The sequence below is a fragment of the Macrobrachium nipponense genome, chromosome 20 (genome assembly GCF_015104395.2).
Source record: "Macrobrachium nipponense isolate FS-2020 chromosome 20, ASM1510439v2, whole genome shotgun sequence".
NCBI lineage: Eukaryota > Metazoa > Arthropoda > Malacostraca > Decapoda > Palaemonidae > Macrobrachium > Macrobrachium nipponense.
The window spans coordinates 68,880,644-68,893,235 of record NC_061089.1 but is presented as its reverse complement, the minus strand read 5'-3'; the positions used below and the strand labels follow the sequence as shown (position 1 = coordinate 68,893,235).

General features: G+C 39.7%; 1 protein-coding gene across 2 annotated transcripts in view; it reads right to left on the bottom strand.

Moving 5' to 3' along the window:
- LOC135221250 (uncharacterized) overlaps positions 1 to 11,248 on the bottom strand; it is a 39,957-nt gene extending 28,709 nt beyond the window's left edge. Inside the window, exons 1-4 of one of the 2 annotated variants that reach the window (XM_064259069.1) lie at positions 10,815 to 11,248; positions 9,441 to 9,884; positions 8,814 to 9,043; positions 158 to 288 (exon numbers count right to left, since the gene is read on the bottom strand). In XM_064259069.1, the coding sequence (XP_064115139.1) occupies positions 175 to 288; positions 8,814 to 9,043; positions 9,441 to 9,884; positions 10,815 to 10,908 (882 nt within the window). In that variant the 5' untranslated portion in view covers positions 10,909 to 11,248 and the 3' untranslated portion in view covers positions 158 to 174. The remainder of the gene's footprint in view (positions 1 to 157; positions 289 to 8,813; positions 9,044 to 9,440; positions 9,885 to 10,814) is intronic. The other variant, XM_064259072.1, reaches the window with a different exon arrangement.
- Between the last annotated feature and the right edge of the window lie 1,344 nt (positions 11,249 to 12,592).

Here is a 12,592-nt window from a genome sequence, read left to right as displayed (position 1 = left end):
TAATGTTTGTTTTTTTATATATAAATAAATACATATACATAAATGTAGACACATAAGTACACGCATGCATATACATCTCTGAATGACATAAACACGAACGAGGTTACAAGACTATCGAGGTCATTTGCGAGAATACTTAGAGACATAACTGACTGACCTCCTGACGACCTGGGGTCACACCAGGTCAGTATTCCGCTCCCGTCCAGCTGGATAGATTGGATCCGTATTTGAAACAAATTGATCCTTGTATTTCTCCAGGGTGAGGACTAGTTGGCCATCGACGGTAATCTGAAAGGTATTATTATTATTATTATTATTATTATTATTATTATATTATTATTATTATTATTATTATTATTATCATTATTATTATTATTATTATTATTGATATTATTATTATTATTATTTTTTTTTTTTTTTTGGTCTATCACAGTCCTCCAATTCGACTGGTGGTATTTATAGCGTGGGGTTCCGGGTTGCATCCTGCCTCCTTAGGAGTCCATCACATTTTCTACTATGTGCGCACCGTTTCTAGGATCACACTTCTGCATGAGTCCTGGAGCTATTATTATTATATTATTAATATTATTATTATTATTATTATTATTATTATATTATTATTATTATTATATTATTATTATTGTATGCTGGAAGTAAACCTTCTTTTAAACATGTTTTATTAAAGTGATTGCTGCCTCAGCTGCATTAATTTTATATAGGTTCTTCTCTATTTTTCTAATTATTGCTTTCTCATTGTTGCTTAAACTGGTGAGCAACGCACCGAAGGTTGACATATCTCAATTAGGTCAAACGATGGGATTTTATTGGTAAAAAATTTCAGTTATGATTATTATTATTATTATTATTATTACTATTATTATTATAGATGTGAGGACACACAGGCTTTGAACATCCCAGAGGAAGCCCTAAAAGCCCTTCTTGAAATATGCACTAAGAAGGCACCTTTCACAACCCACAGAGGACATCTTTATTGCCAGATTGACGGCGTGGCAATGGGATCCCCATTAGGGGTCCTATTTGCCAACTTCTACATGAGTGTCGTCGAAGAAAGGGTTTTCAATAAGATCCCCTGCCCTCCCCAATACTACCGCTACATAGACGACACCTTCATAAGAGTTGACAGAGAAGAGGACCTTGAAACTTTAAGAAAGACTTTCGAAGAATGCTCCGTCCTCCACTTCACGTGTGAACAGCAGGCGTAGACGGTGCCCTACCCTTCCTGGACGTTCGGGTACGGCAGACCCCTACGGGATACACCACCACGGTTTACAAGAAGAAACCCACAAAACCCGGGTCTATGCCTTAATGGGGTCCAGCGAGTGCCCAGACAGGTATAAAAGATCGGTAGATGCCTTCTCCGCCGCGCCCTTACACACTGTTCCACGTGGAGAGAAACCACCAGTGAGATCGAAAGGTCTACACAAGTCCTCATCAACAATAACTTCTCAAACCGCATGGTCGAACGCCAAACGAGGGACTCCATAAATAAATGGCACCAGGATAGAACGACCGAAACTAACACCCAAGTTGAGCTATAAAGATATTTTATAAAAATCATATGCACCACAAATATTTGGAAGACGAAAAGGCTATAAGGAAAATAATCAGCGAAAATGTCTCCCCCACTACAGAAAGTGATAAAATTAGCCTCATAATTTATTACAAAAACATGAAAACCAGCCAGCTGCTTCTTAAAAACAACCCAGCGCCCCCAGAAACGTCTTTGAAGAGAAGGGGTGTCATCTACGAATTCACATGCTCGGTGGATGGATGCCACCATTCTTATATCGGGATGACCACCACCAGACTCTCCAAGCGACTTTCCTGCCACCTTCAAGAAGGGGCCATTTTCAATCACTACAGGGAACAACATAACAGGAGACCAGAAAGAGCTGAACTTATAACGAACATAAAAATTATTGACCAAGCACCTGAACCGGAAACGCCTACGTTACCTTGAAGCATTACACATATTAGAGAAAAAGCGACTATCAACACGGTAAAAGAAACAAAGAATTTCTTCCTACCATCATAAGAAGAAATAACACAAGAAACCATCCGACTCCGTATACCGCACGAGAGAGAGAGGAGAGATCGAGGGGGGGAGAGACAGAGAGAGAGAGGGAGAGAGAAAGAGAGAGAGATAGAGAAAGAGAGAGAGAGGAACAAGCAGAGAGAGAAAGAGAAAGAGAGAGAGAGGAACAAGCAGAGAGAGAAAGAGAAAGAGAGAGAGAGGAACAAGCAGAGAGAGAAAGAGAGAGAATAAGAATAAGCGAACGAGAAAGAGAGGGAGAGAGAGAGGAATTTGCAGAGAGAGAAAGAAAGAAACTGAGAGACAGAGAAAGAGAGGAAGAAGCAGAGAGAGAACGAGCGGAAGATGTGTCATCTGTACAGAATGCAGCAGTACCTGCCGCCCAAGAGGTAGGTACCCCAACCAACACCCAACCCACGCTAATAACTCCGGCCAGACTTCGCAGGTCTCATCGCCTCAGGGAAAGATTTCGTTACCATCCAACGGCCAATTAAAATCCCTGCTCATCGACCCGCCCACCGATTGTACACGACCTTGCATGTTATAAATACTTGTAAAACGTATCTTAATTCACTTTACTGTATACTCTCATAGATGACTGCCTGTGCGCTGTCGACACGTTAGAGGAATAAACCTAAGACAAATGAAAATCTTTACATGTCCTTAGGAAACTTAATACACCAGCTACATGCTGACGAGAAGAAGATCATAAGAAGAATTGAGAAGATTCTATATAAATTAAATGCCGTTGAAACAGCTATTGTATTCAATGCTACTGCCCAAAGAGAAGGCCTCCTTCCTAATATTATTATTATTATTTTTATTATTATTATTATTATTATTATTATTATTATTTTTTTTTTTTTTTTTTTTTTGCTCTATCACAGTCCTCCAATTCGACTGGGTGGTATTTATAGTGTGGGGTTCCGGGTGCATCCTGCCTCCTTAGGAGTCCATCACTCTTCTTACTATGTGGCCGTTTCTAGGATCACACTCTTCTGCATGAGGCCCGGACGCACTTCAGCCTCTAGTTTTTCTAGATTCCTTTTCAGGGATCTTGGGATCGTGGCCTAGTGCTCCTATGATTATGGGTACGATTTCCACTGGCATATCCCATATCCTTCTTATTTCTATTTTCAGATCTTGATACTTATCCAATTTTTCCCTCTCTTTCTCTTCAACTCTGGTGTCCCATGGTATTGCGACATCAAATGAGTTGATACTTTCTTCTTGACCTTGTCAATCAACGTCACGTCTGGTCTGTTTGCACGTATCACCCTATCCGTTCTGATACCATAGTCCCAGAGGATCTTTGCCTGATCGTTTTCTATCACTCCTTCAGGTTGGTGCTCGTACCACTTATTACTGCAAGGTAGCTGATGTTTCTTGCACAGGCTCCAGTGGAGGGCTTTTGCTACTGAATCATGCCTCTTTTTGTGTACTGTGGTTCTGTGCAAGTGCCGGGCATTCACTTGCTATGTGGTTTATGGTTTCACTTTTCGTATTGCACTTCCTACATATGGGAGAGATGTTATTTCCGTCTATCGTACTTTGAACATATCTGGTTCTTAGGGCCTGATCTTGTGCCGCTGTTATCATTCCTTCAGTTTCCTTCTTTAGCTCTCCCCTCTGTAGCCATTGCCAATTGTCATCGCTAGCTAGTTCTTTAGTCTGTCTCATGTATGTCCGTGCATTGGTTTGTTGTGCCAGTCCTCTGTTCTTTCTGTCTTTTCTCCTGTCTCTGTATAGTTTCTGGGTCTTCGTCTGCTTTTGTTTTATTAGGTCCTTCTTCCCATGCACTCTTTAGCCACTCGTCTTCACTGGTTTTCAGATATTGCCCCAGTGCTCTGTTTTCGATGTTGAGACGGCAGTCCTCTATACTGAGTAGTCCTCTCCCTCCTTCCTTTCGTGTTATGTATAGTCTGTCCGTATTTGCTCTTGGGTGTAGTGCTTTGTGTATTGTCATATGTTTCCTGGTTTTCTGATCTATGGTGCGGAGTTCTGCCTTCGTCCATTCCACTATTCCTGCGCTGTATCTGATTACTGGCACTGCCCAGTGTTATGGCTTTGATCATATTTCCGGCGTTGAGTTTTGACTTGAGTATCGCCTTGAGTCTCTGCATATATTCTTTCCTGATCGTGTCCTTCATCTCTTGGTGTTTTATATCTCCTCCTTCCATTATTCCCAGGTATTTGTATCCTGTCTCATCTATGTGTTTGATGTTTGCTCCCATCTGGTAGCTTTTATCCCCTTCAGTTCTCGTTACTTTGCCTTTTGTATGTTGACTAAGGCGCATTTTTCTATTCCAAACTCCATCCTGATGTCCCCAGATACAATCCTACAGTCTGGATTAGGGTATCTATTTCCTTGATGCTCTTACCATACAGCTTGATGTCGTCCATGAACATCAGATGGTTGATTCTGTTGCCTCTTTTCTTGAGTTGGTACCCGGCATCCATCTTCTGTAGTACTTTTGTCAAGGGAATCATGGCTACTACGAAGAGTAGTGGGGACAGTGAGTCGCCCTGGAAGATCCCTCTCCTGATATTAACCTCTGCTAGTCTTATTCCAGAGCTTGTAAGTATTGTATTCCAGTTGCGCATTGTATTTTGAGGAAGCTGATGGTATTTTCCTCTGCCCCATATATTTTGTTTTCAGGCATTCTATTAGCCGTGTGTGTGGTATCATGTCGAAGGCTTTCTTATAGTCTATCCATGCCATGCTTAGGTTGGTTTTCCTTCTCCTACTGTTCTTCATTACCATTTTGTCTATCAGGAGCTGGTCTTTTGTGCCCCTACACTTCCTTCTGCAGCCTTTCTGTTGGTGGGGATGGTGTTTGTCTCCTCTAGGTAGTTGTATAGCCTTTCACTGATGATACCTGTTAGTAACTTCCACATTATTGGTAGGCAGGTAATAGGCCTGTAGTTACTGGCTATATTTCCCTTACTCTTGTCTTTTTGTACTAAGGATGTTCTTCCTGTGGTCATCCATTTGGGTGCTTGGTGATTTGAGATACAATGCTGGAGTTGTTCTGCTATTCGTGGGTGTAGGGCCTTGAAGTTTTTGAGCCAGTATCCATGGACTTCATCGGGACCTGGGGCTTTCCAGTTTGGCATTTTCTTTAGTTGGTGTCTGACTGTGTCTGTCGTGATCTCTGTGAATCTTTTGTTTTATTCTCCCTGTTTCTTCTTCCTTGACTTCCTGGAGCCATGTTGCATGTTTGTTGTGTGATACCGGATTGCTCCATATGTTTTCCCAGAGTCTCTTACTTGGTTCGGCTTCAGGAATTTCTTGGTGGTTGTCTTCCCCTCTTAGTTGGCTGTATAGTCTTTTCTGGTTGGTTCCGAATAGTTTGTTCTGTTGGTATCCCTTATTCCTGTTCATGTTCATGTACCGTTGGATCTTATGTGCTTTGGCCTTAAGCCTCTGTTTTACATCTTCTATTGTGTTGTTTAGTCCCCTCTCTTGTACTTTGTATTTCTCGTTGAGTTCCTCCCTTGTTTTTTTTGCTTCTTAGCCTTTTTTCTGCCATCTCTTTCAGTTTACTCAAGTCAGATCTCATCACCATGATTTGCTTTTCCAGGCGCCTTTTCCAAGGAGGTTGGTGTTTTGGTTTCTGTTGGGTTGGTTGTGCTGGTGGTGTTGGTGTTCGAATTCCCATCAGTTCTGCTACTAATCTTGCTCCTGCATATGTCAAGTTATTTGTTTCTGTGATACTGGTGGTGTGTATTATGCCCATTATTTCATTGACCTCACTTGTTTTCTCCCTTAATTTCTTGGTGTTGTAGGCTTTCATGGAGGGGATCTTTGTTCTCTCTGTATCTGGCTCCATCCATTGTCTAATCTTTTCTACCCATTCCGTCCTCTCTGTTACTTCGTCGGTGTTTCTTCGTGTGTCGTTGTTTGATACCTCATCCTCCCTGTCGTCTTCTGTGGCATCGTCTCTCAGTTATTATTATTATATTATTATTATTATTATTATTATTATTATTATTTATTTATTTATTTATTTTTTTTTTTTTGCTCTATCACAGTCCTCCAATTCGACCGGGTGGTATTTATAGTGTGGGGTTCCGGGTTGCATCCTGCCTCCTTAGGAGTCCATCACTTTTCTTACTATGTGTGCCATTTCTAGGATCACACTCTTCTGCATGAGGCCCGGAGCTACTTCAGCCTCTAGTTTTTCTAGATTCCTTTTCAGGGATCTTGGGATCGTGCCTAGTGCTCCTATGATTATGGGTACGATTTCCACTGGCATATCCCATATCCTTCTTATTTCTATTTTCAGATCTTGATACTTATCCATTTTTTCCCTCTCTTTCTCTTCAACTCTGGTGTCCCATGGTATTGCGACATCAATGAGTGATACTTTCTTCTTGACTTTGTCAATCAACGTCACGTCTGGTCTGTTTGCACGTATCACCCTATCCGTCCTAATACCATAGTCCCAGAGGATCTTTGCCTGATCGTTTTCTATCACTCCCTCAGGTTGGTGCTCGTACCACTTATTACTGCAAGGTAGCTGATGTTTCTTGCACAGGCTCCAGTGGAGGGCTTTTGCCACTGAATCATGCCTCTTTTTTTACTGGCTCTGTGCAAGTGCCGGGCATTCGCTTGCTATGTGGTTTATGGTTTCATTTTTCGTATTGCACTTCCTACATATGGGAGAGATGTTATTTCCGTCTATCGTTCTTTGAACATATCTGGTTCTTAGGGCCTGATCTTGTGCCGCTGTTATCATTCCTTCAGTTTCCTTCTTTAGCTCTCCCCTCTGTAACCATTGCCATGTGTCATCGCTAGCTAGTTCTTTAGTCTGTCTCATGTATTGTCCGTGCATTGGTTTGTTGTGCCAGTCCTCTGTTCTGTCTGTCATTCTCCTGTCTCTAAATATTTCTGGGTCTTCGTCTACTTTTATTAGTCCTTCTTCCCATGCACTCTTTAGCCACTCGTCTTCACTGGTTTTCAGATATTGCCCCAGTGCTCTGTTCTCGGTGTTGACGCAGTCCTCTATACTTAGTAGTCCTCTGCCTCCTTCCTTTCGTGTTATGTATAGTCTGTCCGTATTTGCTCTTGGGTGTAGTGCTTTGTGTATTGTCATTTGTTTCCTGGTTTTCTGATATATGCTGCGGAGTTCTGCCTTTGTCCATTCGACTATTCCTGCGCTGTATCTGATTACTGGCACTGCCCATGTGTTTATCATATTTCCGGCGTTGAGTTTTGACTTGAGTATCGCCTTGAGTCTCTGCATATATTCTTTCCTGATCGTGTCCTTCATCTCTTGGTGTTTTATATCCCCTCCTTCCATTATTCCCAGGTATTTGTATCCTGTCTCATCTATGTGTTTGATGTTGCTCCCATCTGGCAGCTTTATCCTTCAGTTCTCGTTACTTTGCCTTTTTGTATGTTGACTAAGGCACATTTTTCTATTCCAAACTCCATCCTGATGTCCCCAGATACAATCCTTACAGTCTGGATTAGGGTATCTATTTCCTTGATGCTCTTACCATACAGCTTGATGTCGTCCATGAACATCAGATGGTTGATTCTGTTATTATTATTATTAAGCTATCAATTCATGTCAACTTAGCTTTTGATTACTGTTATGTGAGAATTCAGAGAAATTAGTTTGAAAGCAACAAACGTAAAAATCACATGATATCCGTATAAATATACAAGTGAAGTCACGTGATATCATATCATCAGTTTGGTCTAGTGTACGTTACCCTAGATATATTTGCCATGCATTTGTTTTATGATATCTATATACACCCGCAAAAATATAGAACAACACAGTTTATGCAATGCTTTTGCATTTGCAGCATACATATGTTATTTTTGAAAAAAAATTATAGAAAAACGCAGCGAATGGCGATTGTTAACATTCTAGCAGATATCTATGAAAAATTGTTGTTTAAAGTAATGTTTTTTGCGATTTATTATATAAAGAGGCGAATGAATTTCCACACGTTTCTCATGTTGCAGAAAAAATACCCAAATGGGTAGCTACGGTTGCCCCTTAACTAAAAGTATGATGGATAAAAATTTGAAAACAATTTGATCCTGAGCAGCGAATATCTTTGCATTTCACACAGTAAATGATCTTGTTGGGATAAGAACAATCTAATTGTAAGATGACTACAGCCACAGGAAGCCGTGTCATTCTGTAAACAAGTATTTCCTGTGTGTGATTCAAGTGACAATATGAATCAGGTTTTTTTGGATTCGAGTTCTGTCGCCAACATCGATCTAAATATAATCGGGCTTTTTTAGGTTTTGATGTTGATGGAATCTTTAATAACTGATCGTGGTTTTTAGCTTTTAATGTTGATGAAATCGTTGACAACTGAACATGGTTTATAGCTTTTGGCATTGATGAAATCACTGGCAAGTGGTCTTTAACTTTAGATGGTGATGAAATCGTTGATAACTGATCGTGAGTTTTAGCTTTTGGTATTGATGAAATCACTAACAACTGAACGTGGTTTATATCTTTTGGTATTGATGAAATCACTGGCAAGTGGTTTTTAACGTTTGATGATGACGAAACCGTTGACAACTGGAAGTGGTTTATAGCTTTTGACGCTGATGAAATCACTGATAACTGATCGTGGTTTATAGCGTTTGACGCTGATGAAATCACTAACAACTGAACGTGGGTTATATATAGCTTTTGGTGTTGATGAAATTACTGACAAAAATACGTTTCTGAATTACCTACTAATTCTCTCATCAACAAACACACAAGAAATGAAGACATACTTCTAAATCTACCTTTTTGAAAGGCGCGGTGTCCTCAAGCAGGACCTGAACCCAATTCCCTTCGGAGAGGGCCACGCCCGTCAGGTTGACGTAAACTACGTCGTAGGACTCGGCCACCAAAGGCTTCAGCAGCAACGAAAATCCTCGAAGGGCGTCTCCGGGCTTCAAGAAGAAGGACCGCCTGCGGGAGTTGATTGGGCCCACGAGAGTTGTCGAATTCGGCACGCAAACTGCATAAAAGGAATAATAATAATAATAATAATAATAATAATAATAATAATAATAATAATAATAATAATAATAATAATAATAATAATAATAATAACAATAATAATAATAATAATAATAATACTTTAACAAACAAAAGCGGCAATAATAATAATAATAATAATAATAATAATAATAATCTAATAATAATAATAATAATAATAATAATAATAATAATAATAATAATAATACTTTAGTTCGAACGTCAATTCCCATACAATAATTAAAAAGATAGTGATGCCAAGAGGTTACTATATTGATTCACTATAAAACAATGATCAAAACTGAAGTGGGAATTCCACCCACTGTGATTCAGTAAAAAAAAAACACACAAAAAAAAAAAACCGTAAACTGACTTACCTGCACGGTCACAGCCGACAACCAGATCTACCTGGGTCCTGTTTTTCCAAGTCAGGGTGAGGGGCGGTTCTAAGGGCATCCCCTTCCACAAGGGATTATAGAACCCAAGCGGTAACTGTTGCCCCAAAGTGACCCTCATCTGAGAAGCGCATAGGTTCTCTCCGCCGAAGCATCTCTCCACGTCTACGAAGTAGTCCATCCAGGTGCCACTGATCTGATTGTTCTTCCAGATGGTGACGCCGTTGACACCGGGACATTTGATACCCTCCAACCTTTCGTTCTCGTCCCGTCGCAGGACGAGATGGCACTGGGCGCCCGTCGAATCCGTGACCTGGGCAGAGGCGTCCCATTTGTTCGCGCCAGGGAAGATGCTCAAGAGAATAGTGTCCTTCAAAGTCAGGGATAATGGGTCGTCCAGTGACCTGAGGTTCACCATTTCGCAATCTGTTTGTAAGGCAGATGAAGGATTAGGTCATCGAGTTGCCTAAATAAAAATGTAAAACTCAAGGGATCAGATAATTATGCAATTAAAATAAAGTTACGCAGTCTTTGATTTCTATCGATGCGAGATTGGGGACTGAAACGATGTTCTCATGAAATCAAATGATTACACAATTAAAATAACATCATAGAATCATTATAGTCTATTTTTCTTATCAATGCGAGACTGGGGCTGAAACCCAATTTCTCTCGAAATCAAATGCATATACAATGAAGATAACATCATAGAATTATTATAGTCTATTTTCTTATTGATACTACACCGATAGACAACACGAATTCATTTTGCAAGGGTTAGAAATAAGGCAGCTTTGCTCACAAAAATGAAAATAGTGTTTTAATTCATTTTCATTTTGCTATTTTATGTTTCACCTCATTCTAGATTTTTTCTATTCGACCGTTTCTATGGTTAATCAGGGGTGATTCGTTTAAAAAAAATGAATATCAAGAAATGTATATTAGTACACACCAAATGTTGATAAATTAAGAAATACACATAGGGAAAACACGTAGAAACTGCTAAAAATGCATCTTTGCAATAACCACAAAAGAGAGAGAGAGAGAGAGAGAGAGAGAGAGAGAGAGAGAGAGAGGAAAAAAATTCCAGTTTATATTAATATCAACTGACGTGTTGATGTGTTGATGTGTTGCTAGGCCTACTCCCCGTTTACAATTTAGCCCTATTCCAGTTGCTTAAAAGTGTTTTCACACGAAAAAAAATTGAACACCTTTCTGGCAAAGTGAGTTGGAAAAGATTACGGAACATCTGTGACGCCACGAATTGTATGGGTTCCAATAATGTTCCTGTCTTCGTATACGTACTAGATGAACTGGTAGAAATTTAGTGATTAGTGTAAATTCTTTTGTACTAACCTTTCGGAGTACGAGCATCTACTTCCCACCAGAGGAACCACGAAAAGAAGAAAGTAGAAAGCACACTTTCTCTGACGCTAGGCAGCACCATCATCCTGCCCGTGCCTTTCACGATCCACGGAAAAGAGTGGGCTGGCTGGGAGATGGGCGGAAAGATATTTCGTCGCAAACAACCACCAAGTGAGGTTCAGTAACTGTAATTTTTGGGGTATAGGTGGTGGGGTGAATTCAGTGACTCGGTAACTCAGTAACGCACTGGAAAACTTGAGGTGGGACGCCCGCGGATCCCTCTACGTGAAGTGATTCCTCGAGGTCCACATCTGGCCCTCAAAAGGTCATCCTCGAAGTTGGCAAAACAGGATGGACGGCAACACAACATCCGTTGGTCGTCGTTACGGTCTGCTCCTGTTTATTTATTTATTTATTTATATTTTTGTGTGTGTGATTCATCGCCACCAACGAAAATAAAAGTAAAAGAAGTAAAAATTGCATCACACTCGAGTTTTCTGTATAGCGTATAACGCTATATGAAACTCTCAGCTGCGGCCCATGCCACGTTCAGTTCAGCCACGGCTCATGAAACTTTCAGCCACGGCCCATGACACATTCAGCCACGGCCCATGAAAATTTCAGCCACGGCCCATGAAACTTTCAGCCACGCCCCGGTGGTGGACCGTGTTGTCTGGACCCACGATCATGGCTAACTATATAGCGTATAATGCTATATGAAACTCTCAGCCCACGGCCCATGAAATTTTTAGCCACGCCCCGGCGGCGGCCTGTGTTGTTAGGACCCGCGATCATGGCTAACTATAAAACTTTAAATAAGATCAAAACTAGTAAAGCTAGAAGGCTGCAATTTGGTATGTTTGATGATTGGAGGGTGGATGATCAACGTATCAATTTGCAGCTCTCTGGCCTCAGTAGTATTTAAGATCTGAGGGCTGACAGACGGACAAGTAGTCATCTTAATAGTTGGCTTTTGCAGAAAACTAACAATGACGAAAAGATACGTGGCGTTAAACTGAACTTTGATAACGTGTATACATATAAACCTCTTCATATATAAGTAGCCAAGACTATTAAAACTTGAAAATTAATTTCTTCAGTAATATTATTTCGAGTTAAATTTATTAAAAGTAAAAGTTTAATTGAACTGTAAATACGTAGCGTATTAGCCAAGAATAATCAATATATATATGTATATATATCTATTATATATATATATAGAAATATATATATATATATAGATATATATATATATAATATATATATAAATATAATTATATATATATATATATTTATATAATCGAATACCACAGGAAAATGAATAGTCAGGAATCCAAGCGCTTTCGTCTTTACTAAGACATTGTTCCTTGACAATGTCTTAGTAAAGACGAAAGCGCTTCGATTTCTGACTATCATTTTCCTGTGTATTCGATTATTTAATGAAGTCACTGCATCTACTGTGATTTTTTAAGCATATATATATATATATATATATATATATATATATATATATATATATATATACATAATCACAGGAACAATAAATATGGATTCTTTCTCCATCAGCCATTGGTCCAGTTAAAAAGATTCCCACAGGAAGTGATGCTGTCACCCTTTCTGTTAATCAAAGAGTTAAAAAAAAAAAAAAAAATGACAAGAAGATTTAAGATAATGTCGTTGTTTAATCTCCAGTTCTCGTTTAATATCAGAAGCGTAATTTAAGCTCTCTCTCTCTCTCTCTCTCTCTCTCTCTCTCTCTCTCTCTCTCT